At 44.4% G+C, this 26,474-nt stretch overlaps 1 protein-coding gene across 1 annotated transcript in view; it reads right to left on the reverse strand.

The window, feature by feature from the left end:
* EPHA4 (EPH receptor A4) overlaps nucleotides 1–7,479 on the reverse strand; it is a gene marked incomplete at its 3' end in the record, with an annotated part of 103,351 nt that extends 95,872 nt beyond the window's left edge. The window contains exons 1-3 of the mRNA XM_082003822.1: nucleotides 6,391–7,479; nucleotides 5,475–5,542; nucleotides 442–1,105 (exon numbers count right to left, since the gene is read on the reverse strand). Of these exons, the coding sequence (XP_081859948.1) occupies nucleotides 442–1,105; nucleotides 5,475–5,542; nucleotides 6,391–6,481 (823 nt within the window). The 5' untranslated portion in view covers nucleotides 6,482–7,479. The remainder of the gene's footprint in view (nucleotides 1–441; nucleotides 1,106–5,474; nucleotides 5,543–6,390) is intronic.
* Nucleotides 7,480–26,474: the final 18,995 nt, after the last annotated feature.

A 26,474-nucleotide genomic window follows, 5' to 3' on the forward strand; every position in this document is an offset into this window, starting at 1 on the left:
GCCAAAACTCCTGTTTCCCCCCTCCCCGACTGGTTTTTACCCCACTGCATTATCCAAAGGAGACTTTGCCAGAACTTCCTGCGCTTAACAAAGTTCACTTCAAATAAAGCTGTAAAGGTTTGTCTCTTTAAACAACAGTAGCTCAACTGCACTGTTTTGCAGTCATTCACATTTTGGTGACTATCGTGAGCCAATTCAAATTTAGGCGCCTGCTAGAAAATGTGTTTCGCCTTCTGCCTATTATGGCAGTATCATTTGTTTTGCATTACATAATTCTTAGCCTTGCCACCTGGAGCTATTGGACTTCTTCATTAAACCCCTCTGTCCCACCGCATCCCACAGGGGCTGCTAATTACTGGCTTTAGTCCATTTACTCTCATCTCCAATTCAATTATGCATTCAACTAAGCCCTAATGAAGAGTACAATATGGCTCATCCTACCTTGGCATTCACCATTACGTTCTTCATAGCCAGCATTGCAGAGACAGTTGCCAATGGGCACCAGCCATTCACCATCTGCCCCACAGTACATTTTTGGCACATCCTTCTCTTCCGAGTTGTTGACGCAGGAGCCACGAACCTCCACCAGAGAGGATGTATCAGCCCCAGTAATGGTGTCTGGAAACTGTGCCAGGTTTCGAACTGTCAACGGGCACTTCTTATAGAAGACACGAACAGACACCAAAGCAATGCAGGCACCGACATCCTGAAAAGCCAAGTAAAACCCCTTCTTGCTGAGTGGTCCCACATCCCGTATCTCTGTATTCAGCTTCATGATCCTGTCGCCAATGTCCACCTGGGTGAAGCTCTCATCAGCAGCGATGGTGTCGATCTTGGCAAACTGGCTCTCTCGAATAAAACGTTCCTTATCATTGTTTGATTCATAGTAATAAAGGTTGAAAGTCTCTTTGCAAGTTCCCATGACACCTGGCAGGCTGTTGCAGTCTCTTAGCGTGAACTTGATTTCAATATACACCCTCTGAGCCCCCTCACGGGGAATCCAATCAGTTCGTAACCAGTTATTCTGACTGGGCTCCATCACGTTACAGACTTGATAGGTGCGGATCGGAGTGTTCTTCTCATCCATAATGCTTACTTCCTCCCACTACAAAGAGGAAAAAAGGAAGAAAAATACATTGGCATTAAAAGGAACAACAGGGCTTCACAGCAAACACAACCTGCAATTCCACAACTAACGTGGAGATTGCATTTCTTCCATTAGAGGAAAACAAACGAAAAAGAAAACCACCCAGCAGAGCAGGCCATAGCCGGGACCTCTACTACTTGGACATTAAAAGAAGAATCTGTCCAGGAGAAACAAGCTCCAAATCAAGTAGCACCTCGAGGAGCAAGCATGTGTTTTAAAGGCCCTCTGAACCAAGCCAAGAATGCTCTATTGACTTACTATGTTTATTTGCACTACAGTTCAGTCCACAGGACCCTGCCTAGGTCAGGGCTACATGGAGCCCTGACACTGCGGTGTTTCCCTGGTGGGGGACGAGGCAGGCAGTGCATGGAGCCCACCTTGCACGTGGGAATAGCAAACAGTGAGATCACACGACTTAGTCGCACAAAAAGCACAGGGCAGAGGGAGTAACAGCCGTATCTCTGGCATCACTACCACATATTTTGAACTCTTAAATCACCCCTTATTATTTCTTTAAGCTGTCAACTAATTCCCTGGGCTAGCAATATCCCAGACACACTCAGCAAATAGTCTTTACTTCGGAGCTGGGCAGAAATAGCTGTCTACAGAGAACGGGGTCCCTGACTTGGGTGGCATTAGAAGATGGAAGGACCAGTAAGGAGGCAAACATCATCAGTCTACCAACAACACTGCCATAACTTTGCTATCCAGACAAAGTTTCTTGTTAGTGGGAAGGTGGGAAGAGAAGGAATACTGCACATTGTGTCCTAGAGGAAATGTCAGGAAATAGCTAAAGTCATATTCTCAAAAACCCAAAAAGGTTAGCAGAGAGGGTGAAAGCTGGAAGATCAGGTTAGCTGCATGATTTAAAACCCTCACATCCCTCAAGTCAAGTTCAGGCATCTTCAGAAGTGCCAAACTAACAGGCAACATAATTATGAAACAGAAACAACACATGCAATCCAAGGAAGGTACAAAAAAAAAAAAAAAAAAAAAGAGATCTGGCCCTAATTCAGTAGTTTGGCATGATGAACTTATAAAAGAAAAGCATGCATAACCAACAGTTTTGAAAAAAATTGTTTTAAGTAGAAGAAAGTTTATCACAGTGCTCTCCTGGTAGGGAAGCAAGGGCATTATGGAGAAACATCTTTCAAGCAAAAAACCCGTAGGACTTCAGCATCAGAAAAATCCTTCTTTAAAATATAATGTATTAGATAATGACATACTGCCAGGGTTTGCATGCAATACAATTAAGCATATATAAAATTACTCTTGGAAAACAGAAGTAACTTTAAAGAGACTTCCCAGAAGTGCTTTTCAGAACTACTGAAGCTGTGGCTTTGATAAACAGAAACCTTAATGTTAAGGGGCTTCTTGTATAACATCCTGCATTCTTCTCACAAGGATGGCTCTTATGCAAGTGACTTTTACTTAAAAAGATTCCATCTTAGCAGAATCCGTTTATAAAATGACAGTAGTTAGCACCATGAGTCACTAGGAGCAGAAAGAGTAATATTTTATTTGCTGCCTAGAGATAACTGCAAATTAAAATGAAGGGGGGATCAATACTCAGCATGTCACTCCTTTTCACAGAAACAGAAAAAATAAATCCTAAAAAGTCATCTATCAATGTAAAGTGTAACATGGTGTTAGTAAGAAGACAGAGTTGTTTAATTTACAGCTGCCACAGAGCTAGTTTACTGTTACAATATTGTCTTTATGATCCATCACCTTCCATTCTGCTTATCTTCAGACTGTCTGCACCACCTATACTGCATGCGGTACAAAGAGAAAGGAAGAAGCAGAGGGAAATAATACTTGTTGATGGGATTTCCTTGAGTACATTTATACAATGGAGGATGCTGCTAAAGGATTCAACAAAGAGACCGCCGAGGTCAACAGACAGACTGCAACTAAATTCAGCAAGTTTCAGATCAGGTTCTCAACACACCTCTGTCTCCTGACAAACAACGCAAATATATAGAGCTGGTTTTGTTATTTCATAACCACAGGTACACAAAACAAACCTAACTGTGTCTTACTGCCAGAGCTGAAAATAACTACAGCCCCAAATTTCCAGCCACTGTAAATGATTTGTAACCTTAAGTATGTGGTCAAAGCTGTAACTTTTTTCTTTCAAGCTGAAATTAACTTTTATAATTCAACTCTTCCCACGGTTTAATGATGCAGACTAAAACATTCTGGGTGCAAAACCTGCTTTTCAACTGTGAAATGCAAGAGTAAATCATTAATTACACTTATAATGCAATTCATTAATTCCTCCAGAGCTACTATATATTTGATTACTGCTAGTCACTGCTAAATCACTGTTTATCTCCAGCCCTTCTTATCCACACAACCCTCACACCTCACGAACCACACTGTATAGATCTAGAAAATCAGCTTTTTTAACAGACGTTAAGGTACACACAGTTAAAGAAAAACTAGCACTGAAGGACAGAATCTTCCCAAGAAGATAAAGTTCATTTCTGCTGCTTGAAATAAACCTGCAGCATATGAAGTTAAAATAAATGCTTTCCAAGCACTGTATCTCAGAGACAGACCATGTACTCTTAAATTTTTCACTACTGGCTTAAAAATAGAACACACATATGTAGGTTTAGTGAAACGAATCACGTCCACAATAAGAGCACACATTTCCTTCTCAAGCTTGCATGGCGCTTTCAGAGAAAACATGGTGAGAAAGGGGGAATCCAGCAGCCATGAATAATATACAGCTGTCCTCTGATTATCAATGCCACTACCAACTTATTAAAACTTGTATTTTAGGTCTTATTTTAATATACGGCGCAGATATCCCTTGGAGAGCCATATGAAAGACCCTGTGTCATTAACTGACCTTTCCAGGGTATAGGATTAACAAGGAAGCCCAACTCTCGCCGAGATAGAGCTGTACCTTTCCACACTGTCAAAAGATGAGGGCAATTGCCTGCAATCAGCAGTGAATGTGCACCGTCAGCCCTGCCAGAGGCCTGCCAATCACCTCCCCACTTTTCGAAAAACCGATTTTCGGGGACAGCACAGTGTGCTCAGGCAGAGCACAAGCCAGGACTGTAGTCAAGTTCACCCAGAACAACAATGGGGGAGCAAAACAATCCCCCATTCTCCCATGTTATGGTTTTTCAGAGCTTATGCATAATGCATCACCAACCAACACAACCTCGGATTCCTTCCACTCATTGCTGTTTCCTTAGCTCTGTTTCTCCTAATTACAAATGGGAACGCACACAAAAAAGTGAATTTGTAGGTTTCCTGAAGAATCCAGTGCTTTGTTGTGCACAGGTCCTAGTCTTTCAGCATTTTTATTTTTCAATCAGTTTGACTTAGTTACTTCTACTTAAGCATACTAAGCTGCTTTGCTCATTTAATATTAAAAGAATTTGACGGGGGGAGTCGATATATATTAGTGTTTTGTGTGCATTGCTAGCATTTTTCTTAAATTGTTCACTTCAAAGAAAAAGCCTTTCTAATTGCTTATTAAAGAAAAAAAAAAACCCCAAAAACCAAGAGATCCCACCAATTCCAGAGTCCAGCGTTCTCAGAAGTTTCCCACAGAGGCCCTGGGCACCCTGCAGGATGGGGCACAGATGAGGGAGCAGCAAGGTGCCTATCCACTAATATAAAGCTAAATTAGTAGAGATACCTTGCCTGCAGCTCACTAAGCAAAGGGGCTCTAAGCCCCAGTGTTGGATGGCTGATTCTTTTCATGTCATCACATCACCATACAGGCAGTGAATTCAAGCAATCTTCTCTTAGAACGGTCTCTGAAAAGTACATGAAGAGAAACTCCAAGGAATCACCTTGGAGCACTGGGTGCTTCAGTTTATCTGTTCAGACACCAAAACATACGATGTTTACACACTGAAATAGGACAACTGCCCCATCACACCAAAAGGTTGTGTTGCATATTGATCCCTTTCATCCAGAAATAGAACTGCAATTGCCCTGAACATCTCCCAGCCGAGACAGCCCATAGATATAATAACTGCAGTCAAGAATGCCAGTTCAGTCGCCAGATCACATTTCTTGTTGGTATTTCAGTTTTAAATAGGCATCTAAGGCCAGGCCTCAACGAATCTCCTAATTCTGAAACCTCTTTTCTATCCTTTTGGTTTCCACTTCTTCCATGACAGAACTATCCAAAGGGAGTATAGAGTTTCTCCAACAAACAGTAATTCACTGGGTAAGCCAGGGAAGAAACCCGACCTCCTCACCACAATCAACAATAATCGAGCCATTAGGACTCTCTGAAAGTTACTAATCACCCCCTTTACCCTTTTGATCAGATAGCGGTTTAAAAACTTACCCCTCCTTCCAGGGGACTTGCTATCCACCCCAGTTCTCCCTGAACTGATCTGGAATCCAGCAAGGTAACTGCAGAAAAATACAAATAAAATAGATTAAGTTCCAGCTGCCAAAAGGCAGTATTAAAAGAAATCGTTTACGCGAGCGTTTCCATATGTGCGGAGCACGATCGCATCCACGTTCCCCTTGAAATGTTACTTCCAACTGCGCCAGTACCTTAAATAATGTGAAACTCTGCCGCAGCTCCGAGAACGCCCGTTCCTTCCCCGCGCGCTAAGGCGGCCGGCGGGGCGCGGCGCGGGCACCTCGGGCCGGGGCATGGAGGAGCGCTCCGACTGCGCGGGGAAGAGCGGGAGCGTCCCGGCCGGCCGGGACCGCGGCATTTGCCGCCGTCTGGTACAGGCGCAGCCGCACGCTGGCGAGGAGGGGAAAATCGTTACTTGCCGGCACTCGGGAGTCGCCCGGACCCGACTGGGAGCGGGGCCGGGCACCGAGAGACCTCGCGGGCGGGGGTGTCCCGGATGGGGCCGGCGCCGCCCGCCCCGCGGGACGGCCGCGGGTTTCCCCCGCGAAGCCGCCGCCGAAGAGTCCCACGGGACGGGCACCGGCGCGGCGCCGCCGAAGGCTCCCGGGAGAACCGGTTTACGGAGCCGCGCTCCCGGCGGCGCCCCCGCGGGCCGGCCCGGCCCAGGGCACCGGCGACGGCACGGGGGGACGCGCGGGGAAGGCGGGGGCCGCTCCGCCCCGCCACACCTGTGCCGCCGCTCGGGCGGGGCAGAGGCCGCCGGACGCCCAGACACCGGCCGGGGCGGCGCGGTCCCGGCGGCCGCCGCCCGCCCGAGGGGCACGCAACTTCCCCCCCGGCGCCCCGCCGAGGGAACGCGGAGCCCGGCCGCGGGACACGCGCGGCGCCTCACCTTCGTTGGCGGGATAGACCCGGGAGCCGGTGACGGCCCCGCAGACGCCGACGAGGAGCGGGAGGAGGGCGCAGAATGGGACCCCGGCCATGCCGCCACTTCGGCCGCTCTATCCCAGTGGAATAACTGCCTACATGGGGCGCGCGGCGGGCGATAGACATTGCCAAGGGGGCGGGGCGCCGCCTGCCCGTCACAACGTGCCGCCAATCGCTGCCCGCCCCGCGCCGCCCGCCCCGCCCCGGCAGCTCGGAGCGCGTTGCGGGGAGCGGCGCCGGGCGCTGTGCCCCGCGGGCGGCCGAGGGGCGCGCAGCCACGGGCTGGCTGAGCGTAGCGCGCGGCCGCGGTCCCGCCGGCGAGGACCCGGCGCTCCGCGGGGGGTCATTAACGTTAACACTATCCGAACACCAAAAAATGACAGAAAAAGGAGGAAAAAAAAAAGTTAGGAGCAGCCTTCACGCTCTGTCCGGTGCCGCGGAGTGAAGTGGGGCTGGGGAACCGCAGGCGCGCCGCGCAGACGGGCCTTAGCCGCGCCGAGCCCGGGGCGGCCCCGGGTCCCGGGAGGCTCCCGCCACCCCGCCCAGCCCGGCACCACCGTTGAGCAACAGCGCCACCTGGCGGCGCCGGCGTGGCCCCCGGTGCGAGGGGCGGGCGCTGGGCTCGGCGGGCGGCGGTGGTCACCGCTGGAGGAGATGCGGCAGCTCCCGGCCGAGCCCCCCCGGCCGCCGCGAATACGCACATCGTTAACGCTTTTACGCGCAAGGGCAGCAGTCGGGGGGGAGAAGGGGGCGAGTAGGAAAAAGCCGGGGTTCGGAGCGACCCCCTCCGACCGCCGTGACCGACACTGCCGAGAGCCGTAAGGACGCGGACGCTGGCGCACACGCCCCCATACGGAATACGTGCCTGTACAGATCCCCACGACTCAAGCAGCCGTGTACCAAGTAACACCTGTACTGGCTGACGTCTTTAAAGCAATGCAGAGATCCTCCTCCTCACAAGAAGTACCTGCTTTGCTTTGACCATGAGACTCCTCGTTTAAAACTGCCCAGACGCCGATTTACAGCAACCCCACGGCCTTTAACCGCCGCCGAGTCCTCGCCGTGCCAGCAAGTGCCAGCGCGGTGAGGGGCGTCCCCCGACAGCCCGCGCTCACCGCCGCCCCGCGGCCCTGTCAGCCCGCGGCTGCCCCCCGCAGCGGCGCCGCGGGCCCGGGGAGGCCGAGCTCCGGCGGGACAGGCCGATGGCTCCCACCCCCGAAGCTGCGCCCGACCGCGGCTCGCGGGCTCCCGTTCGGCACCGCCGTTATTCGGTGAGGCTCCAACATCAGCCCGCCCTGCTCTTTCTTTGAAAAGCTTCACAGACGGCAGCGCGGGAAGCGCTTTCTGCCCCGGGCGCTAAAACCACCCTTGCTTTCACCTGAGGCACTCGGCGGCGCTGCCCCCGCTCCCCCAGCCGAGCGAGCGGGAAGAGACCCCTTCCCGCGGAGGCAGCTCTCTCACGCCCTGCGCCCAGGCACGCTGCCCCTCGGCGGGAGAAAACACCCAGCCGCCGCACAGCCGGGAGCGGGCCGCGCGCCCGCCGCCTCGGCGCCCCCGGTAACGCGGCCCGCGGAGCGGGCTGCCTGCGCCCCGCGCAGCACGCAAACCGCTGCACCGCGGAGGCAGGGGATGGCAGCCCGGCTCTCTGACAAGTTTTCTTCCGCCTGGGGTAAAATGAGCTATCGCCACGTTAACGGCAGTTTAAGGACGGAACCCCATCGCAGCTCGGTTACGTAGGAGAGTATTTCCAATACACCGGAAAGCCCGACTAACAGTTTTATGCCTCAGGAAACGTGCCTGTCGTGAATCAGCTGTTTTCTCTTTAAATCACTCTAAACGCAAACACCTATAAAACATCATACTTCTAAACACACTCTAATTAGTACTTTTTTCTTCAAAATATAGGGTGTCTTCCACCTGTTTTAATTTTAGGTCAAGATCTAGGTAGGATGCATTTTTTGTTTTTTAAACCCAAAAGGCTTATTAACACTGTATTTACAATGAGGTTTCCATAGTCTGAGGCTCAGATAGTTTTCCTTTGCCTTGAACTTTTATTTTGGAGCTCCCACTGGCAGAACCTTAAAAGTAACTCTGCAAAGATAGCTGGTGTGTTCTTCTCTTTCCGTAGAAAATAAATCTTCCAAGCGGCTGCGTGGATAATGGGAGCTGGAAAACAGTGCAGCACAGTCAATGCAACTGTTAAATCTTGTACTTCCTGACTTTAATTATCTACAAGAATTCTTGGCCTAATGAGGAGGAAGAAAAGGATTAGTTCCCTTTTTATTATTTACACAAAAATATAGGCAGTCCTCAATTAAAGCAATCGAAGTGTTCTTCTTTCCACATCTTTGATGCGCCTGAGAGATCTACTATAAGTCAGGATAAACTTTATGGGAATGGTGGAGCATCAAAACATATTTTTTTAATTGAAGTTATTTTTGTTGCAATGCCAGAAAAGTCAGTTGAAACTTTAAAAGTATTTTTGTTATATTAATGCAATTTAAATTTGTTTAAAATTTCACATAAAATAAACAAAGACAATGTAAAAAGGCCCTGCAAATGTCATAAACTAGAATGTTCGCAATTCTACCAAATTCACTACATTTTTGGCTCCAAGAAAAGGGTGTTTTTTTAAGAAGCCTTGCCAAAATAATCACAATTTCCTTACTTTGTGTCATTTCAACAGCTCGTAAAAGCCCAGCTTGGTTTTAACAGATGTCATCGATACTTGGACTAAATTCTGTTCTCAGCTTCAGCAAGTAACTCCAGCATACAACAAAGTACCTGACATCAAAATTAATTCCTTAAAATTTTGTTACGGCCCTTGGGTCTGCTACATTGTTCTTAACTGCCTATTACCTGGGCAGCCTGCGCTGCTGCCAACCTGCCGGCTTCTCTTACTGCCACGCACTGTCAGGAGCGATCCGGCTTTGATGGGAGCTAATCATGTTTGCACCATAATCGAGTTTACACCATTTAAACGTTCAATTTAATGCAGCTCGAAAAAGCACAGCCGGCGTCTCTTATATTTGTCTCAGCTCCTTAGTGAAGCTATATTCACTTGCAGCCCACACTGTAATAATTAGGACAGTGTGTTAAATGTTTGATCCTGTCTGCTTCATAGAGGTCAACCCCAGCTGAACTATTGAGAGATCTGTTTGTAGGACGGGGGTGATATAGACAAACAGGCACATGAACACACAAACACAGAGATTTTGAGAGACGGTAAATCCTCTTGAAGTGGAAGGACCGAAAGATTGTTGTATTTCCTATTCATTCACAATTTGTGTTCCTCTTATTTTAAAACAACGAGGGAATATATTAGTATACAAATAGTTGGGCATTGACACATGTGGTTTGTCTTGGATGTGTTTCTATAGTTGATATAATTTCTAATAGAGCATTCTGAATGGATATTGTCTCTCACACACACTCATATACATATGGCTGCTTTACATTTTCCCCAATCACAAACACAGCATTCGCAGGTTAAATACATTACAGCCCCCGAAAGGGCTGTGAGTTTGGATGAACATTCTGTTCTGTTTTTACTTTATCTTTTCATTCTCCATTTTTCTATGTCCACCTACTCACGCTCGTCCATCTCCCCAGAAGCTTTCTGCTGTCAGTCAAGTGACAACCTCTGTAGGAAGCTCTATGTGTTCATGGGCCTCCCGAGGCCCAGCACTACAATTTAGAGGGGGGGGCGGGTAGAGAGCAAAAAGAAGAAAGCGGGAGGGGGGAGGAAGCACAAGCTCTTCCTTTAGTATGCAATTCCACAGCCTGCAGGAAAAAATTCACCCGGCTCCTCTGAAAAGCCTTTTCCCACAAAAATGCAATCCCCCTTACTCCACTCCCACACAACTTCCACACTACTTGGCTATTTGCAAAGGAGTGTAAAATAACGCCAGGAAGTTTAACACTGACACACAGAGTCTCATTGTCACGGGGAATAATGCCCCAAAGGTGCACCTTCATCGGGCTTGGCACCAGAGAGTAAACCGCCGGCTCCTTCCCTGTCCCAGTGCTCAGATGTGCCGAGCCTTTCCCTCCCTGGATTTACTGAGTCTTAATGGACCTGTGAGTATTAAACATTTGCCGATAAATTACTTGACAAAATTTATTGTTAGCTCTTTGAGAATAACAGCTTTTTATTTGATATGAGTAAGATTTCGTTCCTCAGGTCATGTTTACGTTAGATGAAGTTGCAGTCTGTAATAGAAGAAGCCATAGTGGGAGAACATCTATGTGAAGATAATGTGCATTCCTATAAACATCAAGCTGGCAGAATGATTTTGTTTCAGCTGGGATTAGCAGGAGTTTTGCTGCTGACCTCAATAAGAAAAGGATCAGGTTTATAGCTCATTTGCAATCCACTCTGCAAAAAAGTGAGCTTTAGGCATTGTAGATTATTTACACTTCCTTTTCTTAATCTTCATGATCACCACAAGAGGTTCCTATTTTTTACTGCCTTGATGCTGATTACAGGACTTGTGACAGTGTCTTTATTCAGACTAGGCACATGTGGAGACTTGACAACACACCGACAGACAGATGCATAGATTTTTTGCTTTTTCTAACCTACAGCGCTAAGGAAAACTAGATAGTCGTAAGTGAAATGTAATGGGATTTTAATGACAATTGAAGTAGTGCCTTGTATTACATTGCTCCTGACAACACAACTCAAATCTCATAGTCTAAAATTTGTAATATGCCATTATCAAGTCCCTGAAAGGAAATCCTATCACCGAAACTATTTACAAAGCCAGGAGTGTTTACGATGCAGTTTATGCTTTCTAAAATAAACAAACATTAAAGGGCACCAGCAAAAGGTAAAATCTGAAAAGCAGTACGGATGGAGCAAAGAAAAGAGGAGTGAACGCACCAGGATGTCAAACCAGGTATTACCGCTTTTCACCTAATAAGCTGATCAAACGTAATAAATGCAAGTGCCCACCTCTGCAGCGTTGGTGTCAGCTTAGCTCTTTGCAGCCCTCGCCCTCATCAAGAGCGGGGGGCAAGCAGCAACCTGCAGGCTTTTTCATGCCAGTGTGACCAATAAACCAGTGCAAATAACTGTATAAAGCTGCAGGTTGTTTGCAGTGCTAGCACAGATGCTTGGCAACCCGGAGAGGAATGTGCCTGCCTACGTTTCATTGAAAGGTTATTTAAAGCCGTGGAGGTTAACAGACACCTTAATTATTACAAACTGCTTTCAAATATCGCCGGCTTTGTACTGCCAGTCCCTAGCAGCTGTGCTTCTTACTCACTCATGATCATTTGGGAGTAGCGTCAGCTTCCAGATGCAGGAATGAAGATGTAGGGCTGGCGCGCCGGCCTTGCGCGCGCTGGCGAGCGGCGACGGCGGGAGGATTGCTGCTGGCAGCGGCGAGGGCCACCAGCCAGCGGCAAGGGCCACCAGCCAGCGGGGAGGCTGCATGGGCGGCCTCCTCCCGAGTGCTCCCTGCAGCCGCTGCGAGAGCCTGCTCCGTTAATAACGAAGCAAGTGGAAGTGAGACAGCCCCTGCCAAAAATTGTGGGGAATCCGTTTGTAGCAGTTTCAGAGGAGCCTTGGTTGCATTTGAAGGGTAAAGCTAAAGTCCAAGCACAGAGAATTGCAAACTACACCCAGATTTCTTTAAAAGCACGCACCCATTTTTCTGCAATGGGAAAAAACTATTTAGTCAGACAGACTTAGTTTTCCTCTTTCAAGAATAGGGTCACAGTTTTAAGATTTCTGGCCTGTACTAAGGTAAACTTGAATTTTAGTAGCAGCTTAGCTACTAAGGTAGGCAGAATTGGGCCCTTCATGTGAAACAGAATAAATCTTCTAAAATTAATATCAATGAAAAAAAATGTTTTCCAGATTTGTTTTCATACTGGAATTTTAGGTTTTCTGCCATAATTTACTGCAGGTATTATTTAAAAAAAAAAAAAGGATACAGGATTATTGCACCACTGAATGTTCTCTATAAATAAAGATAATTTTTGTGCAAAGTCTTCAAATTGTCTTTTTGGTAAAATAATCAAAAGAACAGAGCGTCAGAGCTCTAATTCATTTTTATTCTGTGTGTTCAGAGACAGTGATCTTTTCAGAGATTATTTATGCAATGATGGTACCAATCAAACTGCACCAGAGACAGGTTCCCTACAGAGCACTGAAGATTTCTGGCACTTTTAATAGAGTGTAAATCCTAATTAACTCAGATTAAACCATCCTATCTGAGATAGTCCACCCATTTGTATGAACAAAATATTTGCAACCATATAGAAGAAAACTGTTTGTGTTTAAAATAAGAAACAAAACCACTCCCCCCTTCTTTTTTAATGTGTGCAATTTTTTTAACAGTAGGGCAGAGGAAGATTCTTTTTCTTTAGAATGAAATATAAAAACCTCGCTTTTTGTTCTAAAAAATGGAAAGCATTTGTGCATTTTTTCTGTGCATGCAGGCATGACTGATACATTGACAGGACAGGAGAAAGATTAAGAGTGTGAATTTACATCTGGGAGACGGGCTCTGCTCCAAGTTCTTCACAGACTTCCTTAGAGACCTGCAGCAAAACTTTTGAAGTTGGATGTAGATGATGACCTTAAATGCCCACCTTAAAACAGCGATGCTAAACAAATGTCAAGTCAGAGAGATCCGTAGGCATACGGTGCCTGTTGCTCCATTCTTGCAAAGAATATGGAGATGTACGGTTGCATTTGGTAACATCTAGAAGGCATCGTGGGACTTGTGGTCTACAACTTGTCCAGCCTTAAAGTAATAATGATGAGCTTACCTCAGAATCTGAAGCATTGCCTGTGTTTCTCTGCTCTGATTTCAGAGAAGCTTATAGATACCAATGAATCATTGTTTATTGTCTAAGAGATTATATTTCCTATTTTAGGGAAACCACTAACTGGGGAAAGCGAGTATATGCATATGTGTGTGTTCTAGCTCAGTATTTGCCCTGATTTTATAGCAGAATATTGCAAAGTGTGGATTAACTTCATGTAAGCAAAATAGTAGGCACAGAAATGAAAACCTGCAAGAAGGACAGTGGAAAAAAAAATCCCTTGCTTTTATGTCAGAAAGTGGCAGCCATTATTTTCCTCAGTACCGTCACTGATCTCGGAAGAGTTCAGACAATAAGGTAGTTTGTTGTGCTGGGCAACACTGCCGCTCTATTTCCTTGTTCTCTTTTTATTTATACCCATCTGCTGGGTCTTGTCAAATACTGAGATATTCCTGCGTAGCTGCTAGCACAACCAGATCTCAAATCCACTCTCAGGGATCTGAGCATCACTCTAGCATTAGAATAAAAGATGTGGACAGGTCTGTACCTGCATCCTCTGTTACACGGGCATGAACCTCACTTTAAGAATTTTTTTAATTTCCGACATACAAATTAATTCCTCTTATTTCATACACCAATGGCACCAACAAACAATTTTTCTTCCGCTGCAACCACTTTTTGTCAAGTCCCGTTCCCCTCCGAGTTTTCCTTCAGCAGTAACCATCTCATTCCTTTAATGGAAGTCAGCCCCAAACCCTGAGTGTATTTTCTTGTAGACAGGTCCATAACAGCAGTAAAGAGCAGGAACATATCTCTCTGAATTCTACCTTAAGGCAAGGTTTCCATTAGAAATGACTCATTGGTATTGCTTTACTGAGACAGTCAATTGTAAGACTTTCCTGACACGTATGCAGTTGATATTTCCAACAACATTTTTTTCCCAAACATTTCCTCTTGCAGTATCCTGAGGTAAAACAGCAAAAATATTATGTTCGGGGAGAAATGTGCAACCACTACAGCTTTTACGGGAACAAAAATGCCACCCTTCCCTTCAGCTATCTTCCCCTGCCCGTCACCATTACTAATCCCTATTCACGTTGCCACACTGGCCATAGTTTCTAACGCAGACTAAAATTAGTAGTGCAAAACTTGCTTACCCTACTCGAACAATGGGGTCAATTCTAAGGAAGACTGTGACTAACTATTTGCCTTGACCCATTGCGGTCCCTTTTCCCCCATTTTAAGGGCTTGCACAGCACCAGGAAAAGAGAAAAGAGCCACTTGCAGCGTGTTGGAAACAAAAGGAGAGGATCACTGGTCATCTTTTTGTCCACTCCCTTCTGCACAAAGGGAACACGCATAGTAAAATTTATGGTTTTTCTTCCCTTGATTACTATCTGAAACTTTCATCAAAACATATCTTTGGGAAAGATCAAAGTAAAAGACAATGTAGATTTTTTTGAGTTTCCCCCACTATTCCAAAATATCCCAAAATGCCAGCAAGATACTCAAATAAAGAGCTGTAAGAGTAAAACAGACTCCCAGTGGTGACATCTGTTAGTATAAGGATTATTCAAACATCTCTAGAGTCTTCCAAAGAAATGCCCGGATGGCTTCGTACCAAAAGCCAGCTCAGTCTAATATCCTCCTTGACTAAACGTACAGACAAACCATGTTTCTGTATTTTGTTGGCACTAAGGAACTGACATGCTTGTCTTGACATGGAAATAAAAAGAGATTCACAGAGAATTTAAAAATGTGTATACTGGGGAACCAGTTTAAACTGACCTTGGGATTAGGGAAATACATTTTTGTGAAGCTGAACATGATTGTCAAGGCATGGTACATACAGCAAAAAATACATTTCTGCTGAAAAACTTTATCGTTTGGTGCAAGACAGTTTCAATTTAAGAGTGTACCAGTGTGATCAGGTGGTCTATAAAGGAATAATTCTGTCTATTTTGGATAAAATGCTCTGTTTTGCCTATGAACACAAACACACATGCAACCACGTACAAAAGCTGAATACCCATGCTGCCAGGCACACGGGTGGAAGAAAAACCAAGAAGGACCAACTAGAAACTGTGCTGTAAACAGAAACCGAGGCCGTAAAGCTACTCCAAAGTTTTTCCCAGCCACATCATTCTCCATTTTCCTCATACCCCTCAGGTGGCCGATGCAGACCACCTACAAACCCAGCCTCATGGAGAGCATTATATACAAGTCATGGGTATTATTCCATTTGTATTAGTTTAAGAAGCCAGCTCACACCAGCGGAATGGCACCACTAATGATGTGAGGTTTAACACCAGCAGCTCCACACCCCACCTGGAAATACCATGATGGTTTCATTACACTGGGAATTTCCTAGAGCCTATAAACTGATGAATAAACTTTACCTGAGGATTGCAACAATATTTATAGCATTGAGAATGAGTCCATTAGAACTTGATGTTTCCAAAGCCTGAGCACAGTTACTAAGAAGCTTAATTTGGTAGAAATTTACCAATACATCAAGGAAATTAAATATAAGACGACGTTTACTGTGATTCCGATGCATGACGTTTGTGAGTGATAATGATTTTTCCCCCTTTAATTAAAATTCACTTTAAAGTGTTCTCTAAATAAAACGTTGCTTAAAATGTATCATCTCCTTAAGAGTCTATCACTCACGAAGCTTTCAGAAACAATCATTCTGAAGGCACTATAGGATATTTAGACTAGAGTTATCTCACAACATGTTAGCTGGCTGCTTTGTTATTTGATCTCTAAATGTTAAACACGTGGAAGCGACATAAAAGGATCTTTCCTGTAAAGCACATTTTCCAGATTCTCTCTATCTGTTATTTAGAACCCCATAAAGATCTGTGTGTGTCTACCCATCTGCAGCCACATTTATTTTTGCATGTTTTTGAGTGCATATCTCTCAGTGTCACAAGGTCTTCATAAATAAATCAACCTACTTAGATCTGCATGCTTTGAATAACAAGTCAGCCACCAAACCAGCAGATGGATACATTTTTAATTAGGTAAGCAGTCAATGCCTTTTGGTTTGAAAACTCTCTTGTTTCTCTTGAAAAGATGGAAAGTAACCAAATTAAATCCAAAATTGCAGTGGGACAGCATAGCGGTTTTAATCTGCATGTAGCTGCAAATCAGCTTAGAGCCCAGCCTGTGTGACAACTTGAACAAATGCAATATTTTATATCAAGCAAACCTCAAAGTGAAATATTTAAGGATCCTGTAAGAATACGTTGTAAACAATATGTATTTTTCAGTAACACATGTGGTTACTTATGCAATCTTCTCACTTGAGCAAGACTGTCTGATCTTAATTCATTTACTGTGTTGCCTTTGCAATCTCTCAAGCAAAATATTTTTAAGCAGCAACTTTTAATTTACATAATCAGACATACTTTCCTGAATAACATGGAAGAAACTCAGAATTAACAACATCTTGTACTGCTTAAATAACCCATGAAAAGAAACTTCAGCAGTTCCAGTTAACTTCTTCCCACAAAAAGGTTTTCAGTTTTGGACTTGGAACAAAATTTAGCATGACAGATACATGTCTTTTCCGTACCCAGCTTTCCACACTCCTCTGAACTTCCCCGGGTCCAGAAAGTCCAGGTAAATACTCCAGAGCACACCAGCCCTTGGGGGAGGGCTGGCCCATGCCGAGGAGCCCCAAAGAAGACCTCCATGTGCCGAGGACTTCCAGGGCACCTTGCTGCCTGCAAGGAATGGGTCAGCCTGGAGCCGTCTCTCCCACGGTCCCCACCTCCCCTCTCCCTGATATATTTTCCCTACTGGCTCCCATAACCACAGCAAGGTCTTTTCTGTCCGTTTAATTCTTCTTCCCATAAGAGTTTGGAAGTTTTCCTGTGGTTTCCCAAGTGGTCTTTTCTCACCCTTCTGAGCTAGTGCAATGAATCGAATGAACGCAGTAGCCAGCGCTGGCCATCACGCCTCTTCCCCAGCCAGCGCAACAGGCTGCGGCTTCACGGGGTAAGCGGGGGCACGGCGGCAAGGCTGACTGCCCGGACAGCGCTGGCACTCCCACTTCAAGAAAGAGGAGTGGCCAAGAGGTAGTGTTACCTAACGGAAAATTAAGATTGTCTCAGGGTGACCAAGTAGTGCAGAAGCCCTTTGAAGAAAAAGGCTTCTCTGGCAGTCGGTGAGCCATGGCTTGTCCATGGGCAAATGACTGCCTTCTGCTTGGCTAAAACCACCAGTGCACCAACTTGGGGTATACCTTCACCCCAGTTTGCAGCTTTTCCATGCACAATGCCCAAGACTGTTAAAAGAATTTGAGTGCCCAATATAAGGGTCGTATGTCGGTACGGAGGTGACAAAACAAAATTTTTTGATCCTTATTCAGTTTTATGCTTACCAAAAAAAAAAAAAAAATTTCACAGAGTAAAGGAAAACTCCAGACATAAAATATGATACTTAAACAAAATAGCTTAAAAATAAATGGACCGGGTTTAATCTTTGATGTCACTTCCTTGGATTTCATGATACAACACCTGAAGTGAATTTTTTCCATTTTACTTCAGCAGGCTCTTTTTCCTGCATGTGCTTATGGTAAAATAATAACCAAGTTTCACATATGTTAAATAATAAAATTTATTCTATCATTTCTTTCTATCCCTTTACAGTTCTTTTCAGTTGACTAAATGGAAAATACTGTATCTCTAGAGCTGACTGGAAAAGAAATAAAGATCTGACTCTCATCCCACTTTTATGGGTTTTTTGCTGGTGTAATTGTATGGATTTCAAGGAAATTACTTCAGATTTGTGCCATTAGTTAGATCAGAATCTAGACATCAATGCACCCTGAAAATACCCAGCTCTGCTAAAAGGTTCAGGATTACTCAGTAATCCTGTAGTCTAATTGCACTGTGTAAAATAACATTTATTAAAGATCAGATATGAAGCATAAAGACGGCAATTATTTGAAACTTTAGGATGTAATATTTGCCCACCGGTCTACATGGGCCATTATGCTTAAAAACTGCAGTAGTACAGGAAACAAAATTTCTTCTATATGTGGTATGACTTTATATTGTTATTTGAAATGAAAATACTGTAAGACGGAGAATATTAGTAGGGCATGCTGAAGACAACTTGTATTGTTTAGAAAATCTTTTTAGCTGATAGTTACCGTCTTGTGCTACAATTTTCCTTGTGCCTATTTGAAATACATGTTGTAGCTCACAATCAAAAGGGAAGGAAAATGCTGTGATTTTGCAGTTGCTGCTGATGAGAACTCACCCATATTTTTTTTAAAAAGCAGAAAATTACAGCGGGCTATGCAATGCCCTAGTGCACCCTGAACCTCTGCTCCCACATACACCACCATCGCCAAAGGACTCAAGTGCAGGTCTCAGAGCTCTGTGGACTGGAAGGCAGGTGAAGGAGAGAGGGGCACAATGCCCACTGGCAATCTGGAGGGTGTGAAAAATGGAATGAAAATGTCCTTGTTTTATTTCAGCTCCAGGTTAGCAGATTATAGCTCAGTCTGACAAGATGAAGGATAATATAGCTTGAGTCATTTGCATTCAGGCATTTTTGTACTGGGATTTGGAGTCTTGTGCTCAGACTGCCCTACAGACCATGAATATGGCATCGCTCTAACTCGGAGGAATAGACCCCATTTGGCAACCGGCACAGTCAATGCTTAACGACTTTTTACAGTTTCTTGGTAGGAGCTATGCAGCCAGTAGCTCATGTTTCATTTTATAGGCAACAGCAGAAAGATGGAGCCTTTCTACTGAGACAATGGGATTTATGATTTATATTGATCTGATGATCAATATTGGAATAAGTTAAAGGAGGATTATGCTTGTTCCATTTAACAGGACTTCCAGACCAGTGTTTTGAACCACAAGAAGAACTGCAGTAAATCTCAAAACAATGTTTTTTGTGCTTATCCTCCAACCCTGTTCTGACCTCGCCTACTAGATCCTCTTTTAAGTAAAAGTGTGTGAGAGCCTGAGGAACACACTACTATTGCTTAATTTTGTCTGTCTTTCATTAACATTTATATGAGTTTATGCCATGCCTTTTACTGTTTTCCAGCTGATAAATGTTTTTTTAATATTGTGCACAGATCATTTTGCTTATAATCAAGGAAGGGAAATTAAGTTTAACATCTGAGAGCTTTAGGCAAAAATGTCAGGCGTGGACCAGATGACCACATGAGAGCTGCAGACTCTCTTTGTGCCCCAGATTGGCTGGTATTGTTTTGATGCTGTTGCGCTGGAGCAATAGGACTAACGTAATTATGAGATCAAGCAACATCTGGCAGATTTGGCACCTAGCTCACAATCGATTGTTGGTTCGGGTCAAAGGATGAATGCGCCTTAAGTGCACGTTAGGGTGCGCAATCATAAAGCTTGCATTAGTGACGAAGGAGAAACAGCGGCATTCTTGAGTTTCATCACCCAACAAAATTGATGGCCCACAAAAGAGCAGTGGCACAACACACAAAAGTGATGATGCCAGAGAGACTGATGCGCTGCGGGCGGTATCTGACATCTTCTGGCTGTGGGCTGTTGTGTGTTGTGATTTATGTCACCGTAATGATTGATTACTTTCAGATCATTCCCATTCTACCATATCTCTGAGAATTTCCCTCTTCTTCAAACATCTTTTTGTTCCACAAGCCCTAGGCTGCAGATGGCATCAACCCACGCATCTCCATTGTTTGAAGTCTACAAGAACTCCACCATTCTTTTGGGGAATGCTCATAGTTGAGTAGCTAGTGTCCAATTAAGTCCTGAAACTGTGGCCGTGGGCACTTTAACCTTTTTATCCCCTTGCTCTTTTAGGAATTTCATTGCGTGCAACAGTTGCAACTCAACAATGCCTAAAAAAGTCATCAAGAAAGAAAATCAGAAGGAGATACATTTTTCAGGTTATGGGAAAGTGCTTCAAGTGATGGCTACAGCTGCATCTGTCGCACCTTCATAAAGGTTCTTCTGATCATGTTTCACAAAACAAATTATCATCTCTGGCATGCAGCGTTACAGCAGACTCTGTGTAAAGGCAATAGGCTAAAGCTTCTGCATGCTGGGAAGCCAGAAAATGCCTCTGGGATGCTTATGCAAATCATCATTTTTCTCTGATATCTCAACCGTTCTGTGTGACACATGAAATATCAATGCCTCAATATTCATATGATGGGAAAAAGAAGAATTCAGGGCTCAGAGCAAGAAAACACTGACTTTTTTAAGATCTTTTTTATTTTGGCAGATCTAACATGGCATGGTATCAGGGGAATTAGTATAGTGATGTCCTGATTTCGGCTGGGATAGAGTTAGTTTTCCTCCTAATAGCTGGTATAGTGCTGTGTTTTGGATTTAGTATGAGAATAATGTTGCTAACACACTGGTGGTTTTAGTAGTTGCTAAGTAGTTGTAGTTCTTATACTAAGTCAAGGACTTTTCAGCTTCCCGTGCTCTGCCAATGGGGAGGTGCACAAGAAGCTGGGAGGGGGCACAGCCAGGACAGCTGACCCAGCCTGGCCAGAGGGATATTCCCTACCATACAACGTCATGCCCAATGTATAAACTGGAGTTGGCCAGGGGGCAGGAGTCGCTGCTCGAGGACGGGCTATCAATCACCAGGTGGTGAGCAATTGTTGCATTGTGCATCACTTGTTTTTTGTATCTTCCATTATTATTATTATTACTATTATTATTATCATTATCATTGTTATTATTATTATTTCCTCTTCTTCTGCTGTCCTATTAAACTGTTTTTATCTCAACCCACAAGTGGTTTTTTTCCGATTCTCACCCCCATCCCACGCAGCGGGGCAGAGGCGAGCGAGCAGCTGCGTGGTGCTTAGTTGCCGGCTGGGGCTAAACCACGACATGTGGATAGCAAGTATCTTAACGTCTTAAAATCACAACAAGCAACTACAACAGATTTTATTAGTTTCTATTTTCTTCTTCATTAGGAAGCAACAACACCAAGAAGAACGTATTTGCTACTACTTTAGTCACTGAAAACAAGATACCCAAAAGGACTCCAAGCAGATGCATTTTACCACACTTATGCCTTTGACTCTCTCTGTTTCCACAAAAGGCTTTTTCTGTCACCGTGTACATGCAGTACTGCTGCCCAGTGCTCTCTGGAGCTCTGTGCGCTCTCTCCTTCCCTTCTGGAAGCCCTGGAAGGTGCACAGGGATATACCACAAGCCCCAAGAAATCCTTCCAGTTGCATGTTCCTCAGGTAGCATTGAACACCATTACTCAGATACAATATTAAGAAGTATCAGAAAAAGCTTCGTTTACCTTCCCTCAAAGCACATAGTGATTTGGTTTTTAGGTAGGATGTAACAAAGTCTGTAACACATTTCATTTGCAACAGTACCTGTTCTGAGTCCAAAAGGCAGAGGGATCAGCTCCTGTGTAAACCTAGTAAGGATTCAAGATGCAGGGCAGGCTGAGGCCCGTCAGTGCTGTTCACCTGCCACACAAAGAGGTTTAAAAGTTACCGGGTTCCTGTCTTATAAGGGTCCAGTAAGTGCCACTTTCACTGTACGTGCACTGTGGCAGTGTGTATGGCATTGGCATCAAAAGCCCACGAAAGCTTCCAGCTGGACTCTAGAAAGTCTGGTAATACCAGAGAAAACACCAAAGTGCCAAAAGAAAAAAAAATTTGACTGGAGAAAGAGCAATAGGTCAGCTTGTGCTGGCTGAAGTTACAATTGATTGTCCTACTTCTTAAAAACAAAATGATCTTAAACTATGCTATTTAATGTTGACACGGACAGACTTAATTTCTCAGTTCCAGTACTGCTCATCTCTTGCTTTGTTTAATTTTCATACAGGTAACTAGGGATGCAAGATATCTATCAATGGCTCCGAGCCTGGATGTGTCCTCAGAGTGAAGATTAGAAGCACTGATCTGTGTTTTTCTTTTTTTTTTCTCCTTTTCTTTTTAAATAAGTGTCTGAGGAGTTCCTGTAAAAGCATTTAACGTAAGTGGGTCACAAAGAATGAAAGCTGTCCTTGGGCAGCCTTTGAACAGGCACAAATATGTTTTCCTCCTTATTTCTTTTTTCAGCAGAACAGAAAACATAAGCCGCTTTCTGTAAGCAGTATTTCATTTTTAACAGGCTTTACAACTCCTCAGAAACCGTGAACAGTGCTGAATGCAATTCAGTCTTCGATACACACGCTCAGGGCCTGATTCCCACTTAAACTAAGGTTTGCATCATCTTTACACCCACTGTAAAACTGTTTTCACTGCCGGAATCACCAGGAAGGCTTTAGTCTTAGGGAGAAGGCAGACCAAAATATTTTGGAAAGGGGAGGAACATATCTGACATTGCCAATTCAAACGGGAGGTGCCATGCTGCAGAGACAGCACCGCCGCCCACGAAATGAAAGGCTTGAGCCTGACTTGGATCGAAGCCCTGCTTTGACCCTGCTGTACCGAAACCCAGCTCTCACTTGATTACTTTACTTAAGTGCTATGGATGTGTAGAACTTCTCAGATGCAAGTAAAGACAGAGAAAGTGTTTCCAAAAGAAAACAGATGAGTGCCTGCAGCCTGCCATGGTGAGCAGTCGCAGTCCTGGCCACCTTTTCGCAGGGGGGGAGGAACAAGCCCGCAGTGTCCTGGGACATGCTGTAGTGACGCAGCTCTTTGGCATAATAATCTTAATCTTACAATTTAGATATGTTCAATATAATTTGCGTTAAATGAGTCAAGAAAAAAGGAGATATATTTAGAGACTGTATCTATAGCTTTCTTTTGCCGTACTGCCTTTTAACTGCCTTCTAATGCCTTTGTGGCTGTTCACAGTTGCCATGAGCTACAGAAACTCTCAGGTAATAACAAATTATTTGAACTGACTGAATACTTGCATAGCTGGATGAGGTGATGGGGAGGAGAGCCTCTCTTAAGTTGCTGTTGGCGCAGAAAATTGGTTTGACAGCTCACTCTTACCAGCAAAAAGACCAAATAACCATTTGGTTATCGGGCAAGATGATATTTGCCCAAAATCCAGTTTACTTCATTGCTAAGCAATGGTGAATTGTATTTTCAGAGACAACTCTGCATCCTGCACCAATGCTAAGCATCAAGATTTCAAAGACTATGTAGAAGGTAGAGACTTGCATGCAACACATGCCCTTCTCTCTGCTGCGCAAACTACATGCTCTTCTCAGTACTGTTTTAATGAAAATCATGAGCACGGCTCTTACGCAGCCGAGCACTTAAGCTTAAGTATTCACTATAAAAGCACCTCTCCCGACTTCCCCAGGATCATTCATGTGCCTGCCTTTGTCATTTAAGCACTTAGTTGAACCAAAGCCCGCAGCATTATCTAATGAAAATAACTAAGTATATTAGACACACACGAAGTTTGTGATCACTGTTCCTGTGGAGCCCATTTTGTAGAATGGATCCCATTTATAGAATAAAACGGGACAAAGGTTTCTATTGCTCTACCATCTGAATCAAAATGAAGAGACTGAGGAGCTCCAAATACACTCACAGGCTGGCTGAGGTTGGGAGGGACCCCTGAAGGTCATCTTATCCAACCGCCTACTCGGGCAGAGTCACCTGCAGCAGGCTGCCCGGGAGCATGGGCATACTTGTTATTTTGAAAGCATCTGTGAATACTAGCAACACCTTCAAGCTAAAAAAAAGATATTATTCATTTTATGAGTGAGTTTACAGATTCCTGATTGCACTGAAGCCCAAGCAAAGGCTCGTGGGAGAACAGAAACAGTAGCGGACACCACAGAATAAACTCTCCCCAGTCTCTAAACTGACAGAATCCGATGATCCTAAGATGATAAATCATAAATCACCTTGGCCTAAAGACTTGACAGTGCTCTTTTTGTGAAGTAATATCTCCTTCAAAAGGACAAAATCTTCTCTCAATTTAATCTGTATAGCTCGATTTCAGAAAGATCATGGGGACATGATGGAAGATAGAATTGTGCCTACTCTTCTGAAGAGAATAGAAGGACCTGTGCAACATTTTTTTCAAAGTAAACTGATTTTTTGCCTGCTGAAAATTATACATTTTAAAATTTATTGTTATACCATAAAAATTCTACAGTACCTGCAAAATGCTTATATGCATCAGAATCAGTCTATATCTTTATCATGGAATGAAGAAATGAACTTTATGCAGAAATGACCCTTTGAAGGTATTATCCAGCCTATGTTGATAGGGATTTTGCAATGGAGACGGTCTATTGTCATGGAAAGCCAGATTGCCACCACAGGTTGTACAGTTCACAGATCAATGAGAGATCTGACACAGACAGAGCTGGTACTTTCAGTGTTCGATTCAAAGGCATGGTCAGCAGAACCTATAGGCCGGGGTGGGCTCTTCCTAAAAACAAAGCGGTCAGAAGGATAAAGGGAGTGGAAATACTAATTTCTAGACTGCACATGCCTTCCAGGTTCCCTACAGCAGGTGTTTCTATACAAAGATGGTGTAAGCTACTGTTAAAAAAAAAAATCATCTACATGCTAAACACAGTTCCTGTAATGCTTCTGTAAAAATAAGCCTTGACAGTAGGCTCAGCATACATATTTCCTTTTTGTCCCCTCTTCCAAGTGGAAACAAGCCTGACATGTGGACCTGGGTCTGAACTGCTGGTTCATGCCAACGGAAAGAGAGAGATATTAAAATAAGAATCACTCCTAAAACTTCCTGCATTTCCAAGCTCCTGCCATGTTTGAGATATTCATGGAGAAGGCACATCTTATCTGGAAGTACAGCAAGGATTGATCAGTGTCCAGAGTGTGTTCTCAGAAAAAGAAGAATAAATCTGGAGTAACTCCACTAAAAATCAAACAATATTCTGGTATATATGACCAGCATATAGCTCATAAAATCTTTCCCTGGGGACAATCAGCATTTTGCAATTTCCACTCAGTCACTGTAACTTTCCTTACATACTTTTCTAGACAACTTATTTATTTATTCCATTTATAAGGATGTTCTGTTAGGGCTTGTGGACACGTGTACATAGCAGCCATAAAAATCACAAATACATTCGCAAAGCCTGACTGAACAGAGTTAGTGAAAAGAAATTCTTCATGTTCTGCACAATCCCTCTATGAGTTAAGCTACTTTAACAGAAGCAATTGTTTTTCTTCCAACTGCACCTGTAGCACAATCACTACATTTACCCTTGAAAATGTCTGCCTGAAAACTACATGTCTCCCAGGGTTAAAGAGCTGGGGTTTGGGGGTTTTTCCGCCAGATCAGAATCTTTTTAACATAAAAGGTTTGGAGATTTTTTCTGAGGTACTTCGATGGATGCAGCCCTGCACGGGGTCAGCCAGCAATAAGCAACCCTGCCATACTGGTGGGCTTTACGCTCTTCCCCCTCCAATGCAGAATAAATGTCCTTTCCTCACTCTGTGGAGCGCTTGATTTCCCACAGAATGGTTTATTTCTGCAGAATTCTCCAGGCGCACAAACCATTCTGTTCTGGCGAGCTCTGAGCATCTTATTCATGGTAATTACGCTCACATCTTTGATCTCAGATGAGATCTCTTGTGCATATTTTGTTCTATTTACATCTTTGATCTTGTTACTTGTTTTTTCCCCTTTTTTTCCAGTTGCCTGTCTTTTCATTTGAAAGACATTCATCCTACATCTCTTTAAAGACAAAAGGTGAAATACTGGCACACGTATCCCGAGTAACCTTGCAGAATACACAGTAGTACCAAGCAATTCTTTCAGCAGAACATGTCTGGGGTTTGTCTCCCAGTTTAAACGAGCAGTAGCACATCATGCTGCTAACATCAAAAACGCACCTAGGCAGCTTAAAGTAATACGTGGCACTGAAAAGGGTATATTAAAAAAAAAAAAAGCCCGGTTATTGTGATGACCGCAGTGACAGCAGATTACCCTGGCAGAGAGGAGACACGAGGGACCCACTAGTGTGCATGACAAAATCTGCTCTCCATGGCAACTGGCAAGTAAGTGGCAGGGGGAGAGCGCGGCAGGAGCCCCGTGCCGAGCGGGCGCACGCCGTCCCGCAGCCTTCCCCACCGCCCCGGCCAGGCTTCGCAGCTGTGTCGATGATGGAAAGCTTCAGCCTCCAAAGCAGCTTTACAGGGGACTCGTCCCACAACAGGCATTTACAAATAAATCAAAGGAGGCAATAAATATTGGTGACTTCTCAGGTGCTTGCATTGTTAATACTAAAATACTAAAAGCATCACAATTGCCCTGCCGGCATCCCGTGTGGTGCTGGCTCTGGTGCTTAGCA

Source organism: Phaethon aethereus (genome assembly GCF_964289735.1).
Source record: "Phaethon aethereus genome assembly, chromosome: 9".
NCBI lineage: Eukaryota > Metazoa > Chordata > Aves > Phaethontiformes > Phaethontidae > Phaethon > Phaethon aethereus.